Source organism: Tripterygium wilfordii, chromosome 4, assembly GCF_013401445.1.
Source record: "Tripterygium wilfordii isolate XIE 37 chromosome 4, ASM1340144v1, whole genome shotgun sequence".
Lineage (NCBI taxonomy): Eukaryota > Viridiplantae > Streptophyta > Magnoliopsida > Celastrales > Celastraceae > Tripterygium > Tripterygium wilfordii.
In genome coordinates, this window is record NC_052235.1 from 643,970 (window position 1) to 658,449 (window position 14,480).

General features: G+C 35.4%; 3 protein-coding genes across 3 annotated transcripts; all 3 read right to left on the bottom strand.

Annotated features, from left to right (window-relative positions):
• Nucleotides 1–1,574, bottom strand: LOC119997444 (WRKY transcription factor 18-like). Its single transcript, XM_038844469.1, has 5 exons — nt 1,327–1,574; nt 1,166–1,231; nt 724–1,059; nt 531–647; nt 1–431 (listed from the first exon to the last, which is right to left on the bottom strand). Exons 1-5 carry the CDS (start codon nt 1,402–1,404, stop codon nt 111–113), a joined length of 918 nt encoding a protein of 305 aa, XP_038700397.1. The 5' UTR covers nt 1,405–1,574; the 3' UTR covers nt 1–110.
• A 3,130-nt stretch (nt 1,575–4,704) lies between these two features.
• On the bottom strand, nt 4,705–5,149 carry LOC119996109 (uncharacterized protein At1g05835-like). The gene is made up of 2 exons (XM_038842632.1): nt 5,092–5,149; nt 4,705–5,009 (listed from the first exon to the last, which is right to left on the bottom strand). The coding sequence occupies exons 1-2, from the start codon at nt 5,147–5,149 to the stop codon at nt 4,705–4,707; spliced, it is 363 nt and encodes a 120-aa protein (XP_038698560.1).
• A 1,731-nt stretch (nt 5,150–6,880) lies between these two features.
• LOC119997443 (CBL-interacting serine/threonine-protein kinase 5-like) lies at nt 6,881–8,661 on the bottom strand. The gene has a single exon (XM_038844468.1). The coding sequence runs from the start codon at nt 8,394–8,396 to the stop codon at nt 7,071–7,073; it is 1,326 nt and encodes a 441-aa protein (XP_038700396.1). The 5' UTR covers nt 8,397–8,661; the 3' UTR covers nt 6,881–7,070.
• Between the last annotated feature and the right edge of the window lie 5,819 nt (nt 8,662–14,480).

The window sequence follows — 14,480 nt, forward strand, 5'->3', positions numbered from 1 at the left end:
TTGACTCGAACAATCTATTCATTCACACTATAATTCGATTGTTCATGATAAACTCCATTTACATGTCCTTAATATTTTTCATTACAAATTCATGAATGATGGACCGATCATTATTCATTGATGGGCATCCGAGCTTGGTTCAAGAACCTTCCTTGAATGGCAACTGCAAGTGCTGTTGTGAAATTGGGATCTCTTGTCAAAGAAGAAGCCATTTTCTGGACCAAAATATGGTCAATTCCTTCCAGTACTGCTGGAGACTTGTCATTGGCATGATCATTGCCTTTGATTCCAGATGATTGAACCAAATCAAGAGTTGCAACGCTCGACGTGGAAGGTCTCACGGTTGCAGATGAAGCCGCAGGTTGGATGTGATTGTGGTTTCCCTCATAAGTTGCTACCAAGATTGAAGGGTCTTCAACACTCCTTTGCACCTATATATATATATATATATATAAAGAATTATAATCACTAATTAATACTTTATTAAGTGGACATTAAGGGTTGATTTGGTTAGCTAGTAATTAATTTACCTTCTTCTTGACTGGGCATGATGGTGCATAGGAGCACTTGAAGTATGCTCTAGGAGAAGGGTTATCTCTGGTCACCTTTTGTCCATACTTTCTCCATTGATATCCATCCTTTACAACCTAAAACATAAAATAGTTAATTAGACCATATGTAAATTATATTTAAATTATGTTTTTCATATTTTAAGGAACTTACCAGGCTAGTGTCCGAAGGGTCTGTCCGAACACGAAAGTTCGAAACTTTAGTGTTGATGTTCCCATGATGATTCATAGGCCTTCTAGAAGATTCTTCATCACTTGAGCTGCTCTCTCCGTTCATATAATTACTAGGACTGATTCTATTAATGCTGTAATCCTCACTGTCGATCCTCCTCTTCTTCGATGAGTTCGAGATGGATTCCTTACACTTCAAATCGCCAAAATGATGGAACAAAGCATTGTATTTTTCACACAAAACTGCCAGCATGTCGGTCAGTCTCTTGTTCTCCACGCGCATCCGATTCAACTCTTCAACTAATGCCAGCTCCATCGTCTGCAACCAAACAAGATTGGTTCGATCAATCAATAAATTATTAAATTAAATTAACAAGATAGACCGACCGCGCATATTGACTTAAAAATCTCCAAGGTCTACGTACCTCTTCTTTTACAGTGGTTCCTTTGATCACCTCCAATCCCTCAAAGTCTCTTGTCTTCTCGCTTTTCTGATTCATCGTTTACAGAAAATCAATACATATTTGGTCGGAAAAAACAAAATTGAAGCTGGGTATCATGGCATCTCAGTATAAGTCGTACTCACCGGAGCTTCAATGATTTGTGGAGAAGGGTCCAAGTTGAGGTCAAGAGAAGTATTAACCCATGTTGAGTACTCCATCATTAATCAATCCAAGAAATTAAAAGGACTCAGAAACTGCGCGCAGGAGATATGTATATGTCCAGTGAGGTCTCTCAAGTTGTTCAATGGAAGAATGTATATATAGATTTATAAAAATAGAGATGTAAGGCAAGAGACAGATAAGTGGTCCAGTCTCTGCAGGTTTTGCCAAGGAAAGTGAGTGGAAGGTAGCGTATTCCATTTCACACATCATCTACTTATCGTCACTCTCAACCTTATCATTATATTTATTATATTTTTTAATTTACTTAATATGTCGTACTGTGCCCTTAGATTATTTTTAATTTACTTAAATATATGCATTAATTAATTATTTATATAAAATTTTAAGTTAATTTTGTTTATATAAGATTGAGCATGAGAAAGTCATGGATGTAAGTTACTTTACACTTCCTTGAATATTGAATTCCAAGACAGACGTGTCAACTGTCAAGGTCAAGCGGCCGAGATAGCCCACGGAAATAATAATTTAAAAGTGGAAGGAACATGGAATCTTGGGTTGTTTTGTTTTACTGGCTCCCACAAAAAAGCTTCACGCTGACCTCAAATTCGTTTACTTTCTCGTGGATTTTTGTGTCCCACTCCCAGCCTTTAATTCTCTCTCTTTTCTTTTTCTTTTTCTTTTTCTTTTGCATTTTCTCATGACAATAAGTACATACACACGCGTTATCGTATATTCAAATTTAATTTTTTAAAAAAATCGGTCATAGAGAACGCACTCGAACCGAGTACATGCAGCATCTAGAAAGATATTCACTAGGATGTCTGTTCCCAACCCCAAGAAGTTAAAAAATTTTCTGGTCTGAGAGAGTGCAACATAAGTTTCTATAGTCATCGGTCAGGTTGAGAAATGCAGACACGGATTTGAAACGTCTACGATCCTAACTGTTCAACTGAACTATGACGTCCATCACAAGCTTTGCAAATTGTCTTCTATTTCGGCTTTACAAGCCACGATATCGATTGTGACTTTCTAACTACACTAAATATGTATTATATTATTTATTGATTTGGAATTCACATCTAACGAATTGCTGGTGTGTTCCTACTTTATTTTATTTTTTATGACTAAGTAATGACATTACGGGAAGGTTCATGGGGTCCACGAAAGTGTAAAATTGAAGCCTAATTCATTATTTAAACTATTAAGTGGATCGAAATTCCACAATTTCTGAATTTAATAAACCATGTCTTGTCTTGGGCTTTCGATTGCAGATAGGTGAGTTTTTTGTATTTATTGTCCTCTCCATTGGTTTTCATATAGAGAGAGCTTGTAGAAATAAGATAACATTTATAGTAGACTTGTTCTGCATATATTGGACAATATCTCGATCTGTAAACTTTTCCATATAATGAAATTGATTATCTATTACCCGTAGATGTAGGCTTTTGTTTGTCGAACTATTGTATATCGTTATGCATTGTCTCTTTATCATTTTGATTTGTTTGGATATTATTGATTGATTGATTCTTTGTTTAATTTATGTTGAATTATTGATTTAATCAATCAATTTAATGCTATTATTTGTGAGCGTGGGTGTTTTTAACACAACATCATGTACCATGTTGATGCCGTGATGATGCCGACGTCATAATTTGGAAATATCTCATAATTAAGATCTATTGATTAGTCCCCATGACATTGCCCAACAGGACCTTGACCCATTGACCATATATTGGAAATTTAAGAAGATCAAATCAATAGGAGTTTTCTACGCGTAACGTTATTGTCCATTAATCCATTTGGCAACACATACAGGAAATTACACGGAAATTATCACAAACCCTTTTCTTGTTCATAGAATGATCAAAACCCATAAAGAAGTAGCTAGCGTATTGTGGGAATATTTATTTGGACAAGATACATGAGAGAGGTCGGCAACTTTACGTGTCATACGTGTCATTTAATAATCATATGATTAAATCGTTGAAGGGGAAAATATGGGCCGTCCCAACTCCACAATTGACTTAAAAACTCAATCAATTATTTGGTTGATAACCCATGGATAAATTTATTTGGGATTAAAACATAAAAATTTAGAAAAACTTGAATTTGATTCTCACTTGAAATAATATATTTGTGATCATATTTTGGGTTTTTGTCTCAATTTACAATACTATCGTCATATGAAAAACTTCAATGCGAATGAGCCTAACGATTCAAATTTAAGTTCATATGTTATGTTCAAATGACAAACTTATATGATGTCATTGCGGGTTACCAAAAAAAATTAAAAAAAACTCAAATCATAAATGCATGCGAACTGGTTTGCAATTTGGTGGAGTTTTCATAAAATGGATGTGAATGGTTTGCAAATTGGATGGCTAGAAAGAGATGATTGGTACGTATAAATGTGTTCGAACCACGATGACGATGCAATAAAACGTGTCTAGCTATGATTGCAATTGTAAAAACTGGAAATAAATAATTGAATCTAAATTAGAGGTCATATATATCTTGAATGTCGACGCAGAAAAGGTCGTCTTTATTCATGATTGATTGCATTTGGGGTCTCAAGAGCACTTAGGTTTCCACTTTTAAAGAGCAATATAAATTTAAAATCAAATTATTTGGTATTATTGTCTTGTGGTACTTGATATTCCTTCCGATTAAAAATTAAATTATTTGTTATAATAATATCGTATGTCAAATGTCTAGATGGTTGGCAGCTGAGTAGGCGTGAAATCACCACATGACGTGCGCATGGATGACGAACCCATGTTTGTGTCATCAATTAATAATATTCAATACATGTCCCACCATTAATATATTGTCAACTTTAATTTCATGGAAGAAATGTGCCAAGACTTTCAAGCATCACTCCAAAAACCAATCGACACGCTTTTGGCGTTTACATGTGGTTTTCGTATTTATTTTTTTCCCAACTAGATACACAAGCTAACAAGGGTGAAGTGGGTGGGTGCAAGCAACAACCAACCCGTGCTGCCGTGAAATCAATTTTTTTTTTTCTTGAAAAATAATTAAATTCATCAAAAATAATTAGTAATAAATATGAATCTGCAGATGAAATTTAAATAATTTTTATTTTTTTTGCAATTTTCAAGATAGATTTAAAATCTAACAATTTATTTACTTATATTTTATATTTACTAATTTTTTAAAAATATGGTGCACAAAACTGTATGGGCCAAATTTGTGGGCCATAGCCCATGGCCCATCCAACCGAATGATGACTAAATATATAGAGCATCGAAAAAAGAATACTCTTTTATTTAGCACAAAATTTCAGCCAAATAGATTATTACAAGAATACCCTCGTCTTAAGAACAAGCAACGGATGAGGAGAGGGGCTTAAATGGGAAAGCAGCATCCCAAGCGTATGTGAAAGTGAATGTATTTTGTGCATATATAGGTTGGCCATTGTTAACAAGACACGAAGACCCAGTTTTGGTCAATCCTCCAACGGGTTTTACACTCTGGAATCCATCGCAGGACAACGTCACGTGCAGTTGTGTGCATGAACATTTGTTGCTTATTGTCACTCTGAACTCTGGTCTGCTTGACACAACGGCTCCTGTCTTGGCTTGCGCTATTGTAAATTCTCCTGACTCGCAATGACAGTATCCTGCAATTTCAAACTTCCTTTAGAACCAAAAGAAAATGAACACTAATTTACACACATGCAATTTCGAAGTTGATTTTTTTACCTTTCTCAATAAGGCAGAGGAGGAATAGTGCACAGACCAATTTGAGGGTTGAAGCCATTTGAGAGCAGTAATTTTCTCTATCAATCTCTACTGAGTTTTTTTTTTACTCTTTTTTTTTTAATGATGTCAAACTTGTTATATTTATAGTGGGAATTCGACTATTGGTTCCAATACACACAAAAAAAAAAAAAAAAAAAAAAGGTGCAATGAATAACAATGGATTTTATAAATCCGATTTAAATCTACAAATACAAGGAATGTAATTTATTATTTTTAAGGTAATGAAATTAAGGTAATTTATTCATTAAAAAGATTACTTCAATTTATTAAAAAAAAGGTAATTTATTAATTAAAAATTTACTTGAATCTATTTAAAAAAATAATTTATTCATTATAAATATTAAATTATTTTTAAAATGTGAGGTTTAACATTTGACCATTATGACCAACCGATTGAATCTTCAAAATTTATTACCACGCGTTTATACACGGGTCGGTTCTGATAATAAGTTTAGACTTTAGACTATTACAAATTTACCAAGTTGGTGTTATTTTTTGTATCATTTATAGTGTTATGAATAAAAAATAGAGCTTGAAGAAAGTAGACCTATGGCTATAGAACACTAATGTTTGGTCAATTCTGCTGGTAGGCCTAAGCCCATACTAAAGCAGGCTATATTTTTTGCGTGTCTACCACTAGAGCCCATCACATGAGTCAACACTTATCAATTGGATCTTTTATAACAAACAATGAATTGTGCTGGAACAATCTATATATGTTGACGATAGGGAAATGACAAGATGCGTAAGGCATACTAGTGGACTGTAATATGAACATTGTTTCGTTAAAAAAAAGGATAGTATTTGCTAAAAACTGTAAATACCAAACTCTGTATGTGTGTTTTTTTTTATATGTAATTGATTATGTTTAGGTAGAATTTGGTGTTAGTTATGCAATAGCAGTAAGACTTTGATAGCACAACCTGTTTAGTTAGCTACTTATAAAAAGAACTTTCTTAATTAGGTAGCCAGACTGCGTAAGCTCGATGGATTAGTGCTATAATATATAGTTTGGCAACTCCGTATTCTTCATTTGAGACTGAGATGGGCTGTTTGGTTAAGAAAGAGCGTCTCAATCTGTGTTACCCAATATTATATGACAACTTACCCTACATTTTAAGGGGAAGTTATATATTTCTGGTAAGATGCCATTGTCTACTCTCATTATGCATATTTGAATTGTCCACACCCATCAAGGATATTAGTCACTAGGGGCAGTAATATTTATATTTATATTTTGTTCTGCTGTCAATTCATTTTTCAGTTTAGCTAGCTACAAAAACTTCATGTAATTTTCTGCCCATTTCGCTTTGTTGGGTACGTACGTGTCGATGGCTAGATATATGAAAGTGAAATGACAGCTACTTAAAGCTGCTCGGGCATTCTTTCTTAGCCGCACAAAAGACTGCTCCGATTCAAATGTGGTTTTGGCTCCGCATGAATTTTTTACTGTTCTGGGCCTCACTCTCTTCAAGCTCCTAGACAATTTACAAAACAAAAATGATAAAGATTCCAGTGATAACACTCTTAGAAATATCTCAACATTGTGTGACATGCATTTATTAGATGTAATTTTCAATGGACTCCTTATCGATAAATGCATATTAGACACTGTTGGAATAATTATTACTGAGATTACAAAATGTTTGAAGTAATGATCCAATTTGAGTCATTTACTGGGAATGATTCTCACAACTTCTGTAAGAACCAAATTTCGTAATATGCTATTTGTCACATTCAATTCGTTTTTTGAAAGGATTTGTCACATTCAATTCAAAACATTAATTTGCAATACTCAGTTTATATACAATATCATATTACAATCTCTCCCCAAGCAAAATTAAAAATTACTAACAGCGAGTGAAAACATTAAAAAAAAAAAAAAAAACTAAAACTAATTCCGGTTAGGATTTGGGTTGCTATGATTTTTGATTTTCACAATCTTCTGCGTTACAAACGTTGTCACCTTGCCATATCCAAACAATGTCTTTCAATGCCGGCCGTACATCATCCTCGCAAAATTTCGCGTACTCCAAAGTGTCACCGGCCGACTTTGAGAACTCCACGACCGCTACCTCCGGCGCAACCTCGAAAACCTCCGCCGTCACCTCCAACTTGCCCTTCCTCCCCTCCGACGGACCCTGAAGCCTCACTTTGAAATCCTTCACTTTTGCTACCTTAAAATTCATTGCCCTCGCAACCCCTTCAAGCTTCCCCACAATCGCCGACGCTGAACACTTCGATGTGAAGATGGTCCCCACCCTCCTCTTATTCTCGAACAGACTGGACAAATGGAACCCCGACGACATGGAGGAGATGAATTCGAACGCATTCAAGAATTTCGGCGACGAGGGCATTTTCGTCTTCTCAGCTGGTTCGGTATGATCTTCGGTTTTTTCGGATCCAGGCTCTTGGATCGATAACGCGATGGGCCCTGCGAAACCTTTTCGGAACCACGGGACTCTCATGATCGCTGGGATCGTGATTCTCCTCTCCTGATCGGAGACGAGGATTTTTGAAATTAATCTCCGTGAATCCGTCGAAAACCACGGCGGGAATTCGTAATCCGCCTTGAAAACCTTCCTGTACATGTTCACGACGTTCTCGTCCTGAAATGGCAAGAACCCGGCGAGGAGCACGTATAAGATTACACCGCAGGACCAGATGTCGGCCTTAGATCCGTCGTAGCCTTTCTTCCTCAGAACCTCCGGCGCAACATACGCTGGTGTACCGCACTGGGTGTGTAAAAGCCCGTCGTTCCGGAGCTGCTCCGGCAGGGCCGATAAGCCGAAATCGGAGATTTTGAGATCTTCGTTATCGTCTAACAACAGATTTTCTGGTTTCAAGTCCCGGTGTGAGACTCCTCTGCTGTGACAGAAATCAACGGCGCTGATTAACTGTTGAAAGTACTTCCTCGCTTGGTCCTCCTTCAACTTTCCCTTTGCGACCTTCGCGAAGATTTCACCGCCTTTGACGTACTCCATAACGAAGAAGATTTTAGTCTTTGTCGCCATGACTTCTTTGAGCTCCACCACGTTCGGGTGTCGAACGAGTCGCATCACTGAAATTTCTCGCTTGATCTGCTCCATCATTCCTTCTTTCTTCACCATATCCTTGCCAATTACCTTGATTGCCACGCTCTCCCCTGTCACTATGTGTTTCCCGTAGTACACTTTTGCAAATGTTCCCTTACCCAAGAACCGACCCATCTCGTATTTCCCAAACAAAACGTGTCGCTCCTCCATGATTTAACTTTTGAGCTCAAATAGGACTAGTAAAATTACTGCGTTTGATCAGTACTCTGCCATGAACTGATGCTCTGTTTTGGGGGAATCCAGGAGAGGATATACTGATGTATTTGAAGGAGGCCATGAAAGGGTGTGCTTGGATATAAGTTCTGTGGTTGAGTTGATGGTTGAAAGGAGGGAGGTGTTTATGAGAGAGCCACGACAATGCCATTTACATGGCAAGTAATTGGATAAGTGGGACAAAAAGCGGTGGATTGTAGGACATATATGCAAGCAACAGTTCCATTCACGTAAACATATATAGGGTCCGTTTGAATGTTTAGATACAGCTATACAACTAATATATGTAATATCCCTACACGTAATTTATCGTAATATGTTACACAACACAAATATTAACAGTAAAAGTTCAACCAAACACCTACCTAACATTTAGACAGCATATCTACTATTAAAATTGTCCAGCATTTCTGCTACCAGTATTTCTGCTGTTATATCTACTACTTTGTAAATGCTTTACCAAACTGACCCAATATTGTTTCAAAATTATTCAACTTGGGACAATTTCGTTTTGGCAATAAATTGTCTAAAAATTGCATGGGAATCTGCACCACAAAATGACTGTTTGTTAACCAAATAACATATATTGTTGCAAAATTGTACTTGGGCAATATATTGCCCTCAAATATTGGCTATCAAACTGACAGATACTAATACATCTACAATAATTAATGAGAACCCAAATACTGTACATTGGTTATTAATTTTCATATTATTTGTAGTTAGTTACAAGTTAAAGTGGTCAACTACGATTACTATTACTTTGTTTGCGTCATTGGCCACTTGACCAATGACTAATCAATCAAACAAATAAATTAATAGAAAATAACATATTAATATCACTTTTAAAATTGTTAGACATCTTGTTCCACTCCAAAAAATTTTATCTATCATAAGTCTATTTTTATTTTTTTTGATATTTAAATCATTTAAATTTTATATGATTCCTTTTTTGCCCTTTTTTCAAAGAGGAATAGATATAATATGGTTTCTTTCTTGTTACTTTCTTTACATGCTACATCTCTTTTATCTCACTGCATCTTTTTTCTCTACTGCATCTCTCTCTGATCACAACAACTTTATCTCTCCTACTGCATCTCACTCTCATCACAACAACTTTCTCTCTCCTACTGCATCTCTCTCTCTTTACTACATCTCTCTCTCTCTCTCATCTCTTTTTATGGCTGTCATTTTGGTCCAAATATGACTGGGCATTATGCGTCTCTATGAGGGGAGTTCAATGGTGATGGTGGTGTTGCGAATTGTCGTTGAAATCGATCAAATTTGAAGTTTTTTCCAAATAGTAACACTGGCCGACCAATGTTACTGTTTTAAAATAGTAACATTGACTGACCAATGTTATTGTTTTAAAATGACCATATCCAGTGGCCGTTTTGGCCCGTACTTGACTGGACATTGTGTGCTCCAATGAGGGAAGTCCAACTGTGATGGTGGTATGGTGAACAGCCGTCGAAATCTACCGAATCTGAAGTTTTTTCCAAAAAGTAACACTGATCGACCAATGTTACTGTTTTGAAATAGTAACATTAACCGACCAATGTTGTTGTTTTAAACTACCATATCCAGTGGCTGTTTTGGGTCGTACTTGGCTGGACATTGTGTGCTCCAATGAGGGTAGTCCAACTGTGATAGTGGTATGGTGAACCGGCGTCGGAATCGACCGGATCTGAAGTTTTTTTCAAATAGTAACACTGGGCGACCAATGTTACTGTTTTGAAATAGTAACATTGACCGATCAATGTTACTTTTTTAAAACGGCCACATCCGGTGGTCGTTTTAGACCGTACTTGACTGGGCATTGTGCGCCTCAATGAGGGGAGTCCAACGGTAGTGACGGTGCAGCGAATCATCGCCAAAATCGACCGGATCTAAGACTTTTGTCTTATGGTGAGAGACTTCTTTTTTGTCCTTTTGTCTTCCCATTCCTCCCGACCCGGCTGTCTTCGTTGAGGTAGTGTCCTCGTCACCCGAAGAAAGTGCTGATTGTCTGCGCATTCCCTTTCTGTCTTTATAGGCCTACGCCTTATACTATGGCGAATGCAGCTATCGTCATTAATGCATAAATAAAGAGACCTATTAGTTGTGATTGAATTCCTTCTATAGTTCCACATGAGAAACCAGTACGAATATAATCTACATGTCCAATTGAACTATGAGTTAGAGGTCTCTTGACTTTCATTTGGGCCATGGCGGCCAAATGCCGAACTTGCTGCCCCATTGACTAAGAAGGGGGCGGGCGCAGCAGCTAGGAGATGGTGAATTGGTGGATAAGACAAGGGTAAAATAATAATTAGTATATTAGTCATACTTTAGAGTGATAAAGTTTTTTATAGTGGATTTAAGTGTCTAAAAGTTTCACAACTGGTACCGGTCTGAGATTTTCCCATAAATTAAGTGGCATTAAGAAACGTCCACCAAATTTAATACTCAATCTAGGTATCTACGGTGTAAGATCCATAAATAATATTGTTTCATTAATAATGCTTACGTTAAACTAATCGAAAAACTAACGGAGGCCATCATCATTTGAATTATAGAAAAGTAATTCTAATTAATTAATTAAGCTCGATCATATATAAAAAAAAGAAGTTTTAAGTGTTGTATTGTACGATACCATAATATAATAATCGTAACATTTTTATGTTTAAATATTCAAATGCCACCAATTTTGAATATTATGACTTATTGGTGCATGCATCGCACTTCCTACTTCCTTCAAATTTTTTCAATAATATCTTGTTCAAAAAAATTGCTTTCCAAATTATTGAACTTTTTAAAAAAAAAAAAAAAAACAGTGATGATGATAATTTGGCAACATATGAGTGGAGGATTATATACCATTTGTTCTGCGGCTCACCCGGCAAACCAAAGCCATTGATGAGTAGCCACCTCCCCCAGGTGCCACGACTCCTCATCGAGAATGTACTTCGAAATCGAAATCGAAATCAGGCCACACACATGTAACCGCCCAATGCTACCTCAGTTGTCCACTTGTCTGATCTAGTGGAGCCCACCTTTCACAATCCTAACGACTTCAACTGTTAGTGCCTATTTGGTGAGGCGTTAGTCACAACGTAACCGTTAACGGTTCCGTTGTTGGTTAATGTCACACCAAACACAAGAAAAACGTCAACGGATCCGCTGCCAATTGACAGCGGATCCGTTGACTTTTGAGAAGCTCCAGATCGGAGCTTCTCAAAAGCGGAAATGCTTTTATTTTTTTTTTAAATTTAAATGACGTGGGTCCCACTTTGACTTAAAGTTTTTGTTTGAAAGAAGATGGGACCCACGTTGCAACAATTTTCTCAATTAACATTTTTTAAATTAATTTTATTTAAAATTATTCAGTTTACAGCTTTAAACATTTTTTAATTAATTTTAACAGAATTCCTTTTTCACGTTTTGACTTAATATTTTGTAACTTTAACACAATATTTATAATTTATACTTAAAATTAAATTTAGTAATTAATTAAATTAAATCTAAGATTAAATAAATAACAAATTTATTATAAAAACATAAAATATAATATTTAATAAAATTAATTATTTTATTAATAAAATTAAATATGCTTAAAATTAATTTTAATAAAATTATATTTATTATGTTCGTCTAATATTAAATTTAATGACAAGTTTTAATATAAAATTTGTAAAATCTAATATTATAATACTTTAATTCAACAATTTTTCCGCTAGCATCAGTTTTTAGTTCACCAAACACCTCACAGCATATTTCATAGCTTTAAGCTCAACATATTTTTCACAGCATTTCCGCTAGCATTGAAAATCAAGATTTCCGCTCTGCCAAACAGAGCCTTAGTCTTTTTCTTGTTGAAAAGTGGTCATTCTAAGGCTTTTGCAGTTGTTCACCTTGGGCATTCTCATAATTATTAGAGAAATTAATTAAAAATAATTTAAGATAATAAAGAAAAAGAAGTACTGAAAATAGGGGGAGGGGTGGGTGGACAATATGGATGGTCCTCACGTGGGCATGCATCAACCTTAATTGGCCCAAGTGTCCCAAAATGATCTCCAATAATCAACACCCAATCCATTGAGGGCTTTGTCAGTCGGCCCAAATCCATCGAACTTGAAAGTGCCCCCTCGGGACCACGCTCCACTTTCTCTTTCTTTTTTAAAAAATAATTAATAACGACATTATATAAATTTGTCATTTAAACATTCAATATAAATCTATACACACATAAATTGATGATAAGGCAAGTTAGCCCAAGTGCAGCGCATGATCACAAAACTATTTCTCCTAACAAGAATTTAACTAAAGACGTTTCAAGTTCATACAATTTAGACGGAAAGAGATTCATCATTAATTGATTAACTATACTTGGACATTATCGAAAAGTGCACAATGATTTGTTTGGCATAGCTCCCATAATCTATTATTCTTTACTCATTTAACAAAAAGTCGAATAATCTAGCTCATAAGTCGTTTGAAGGTTGAATCAAAATGGATAATAAAATTAAATAATGTAAAATTTGTTGAAATCACCAATATGATCAATTTACGTGCAGCTAAAAATAAAAATACGCAGAGGAATATGAAATACGAAAAGTCTAAATATCCCAGCAACTTTATATCCCAACAATGTCCCAGTCTAAGTGACAAGCTGACTGGGATGGCTGAGCTGGAATTTTTTTAAAATTATATATTTCATTCTCTCTGAGACTTCCCTCTCTCTACGACCCTTCTCTCTTTATCTATCTCTTCGTCTTCTGACAGCGACATCGATGGTAAGTACTCTTACTACCCGAAGATTCCTTTCCGCACAACGGCCCAGTCACCATCGACACCAGCCACCGCTTACACAACAGAGAACAGGAGTCCATGTTGGGCTTCGAATCCAGGTGCGTGAACACCTCCAAGATCAGCTCGTCCGAGAAGAAGTGTCGATTCGATCAGGTCCTCGCATGTTGATAGGTATATTGTTTACTGTTGATTTCACTTTTCATTTGATTGAACCCAACTAATCTCGTAAATGAAATTTGATTGATTTGAAGGCATTCGGTGGAGTCGATGTATTGGATTGAAATTTTGGGGAGGTTCTATTTGTTTTCAATTAGTTGCTAGGGGCAATCTAGTTTTAGCTGACGGGTCTTGGCTCTAAAGTATTTGAGGATGCTCGTGAGGAGGTGGTATCTTTTCTCTCCTTGTCTGCAGATGATTTTTAGCATAGTTGGGTCCATTTTCTGGGTTAAGCTTGTCTATTGAGGATCTAGGTTTTTGTTCATTCTTGGAGTATAGCTCCTTCATTGTCCTAGGAAGTCTATCTTGGTCTGTCCTTGGACTGTCATTCTCTTTTTAATTCATTTTTTTTGTTGATTTGTTTGGTGTAAATGGAGGATAGAAATTGTAAATGGACTAGAAATTCTGGTTTTTTTTTTTTAGAATCTCAGATTATTATAACGTTGTTTTTAAAATTTTAAATCGTTGTTCCATTTTCTTTTAGTGTTTCAGATTTGTTATTACATTATTTCTAAAAACAATGTAACTACAAAAAAACAGATTATATAATTCAATTGGTAAATTCTAGTTGTTAGCAATGTACATGTTAAACTATCAAATTTCTATGCATTTAAAATAACAAATGAGATTTCGCATACTATACAAAAACAATGTAATTCTATTATTTTTTGAAAAAACATTGTAATTCAATTTTTTTTCATATCCATGTTTTTATTACAATGTTTTTAGGTTTCCAGATTTTTATTACATTGTTTTTCAGTGTTTTAAGTAGTTATTACATTAGTTTTAAAAACAATGTAATTAAGAACTAGTCGATAAAACATATCGACAATGGATATTGTTTTAAAGAGGATTACATGCTGATTCTGAATATATAATTTTTTTTGATATCCAACATGTATTTTAATCGATAAATAGTTTTAAATTTTCGTTAAGTAAAAATCAGTGACATCATCATGATGTCAGATTTGTAGGAAAAGAAATTAAATCAAAAAATAAGGGTATTTTTGTCTC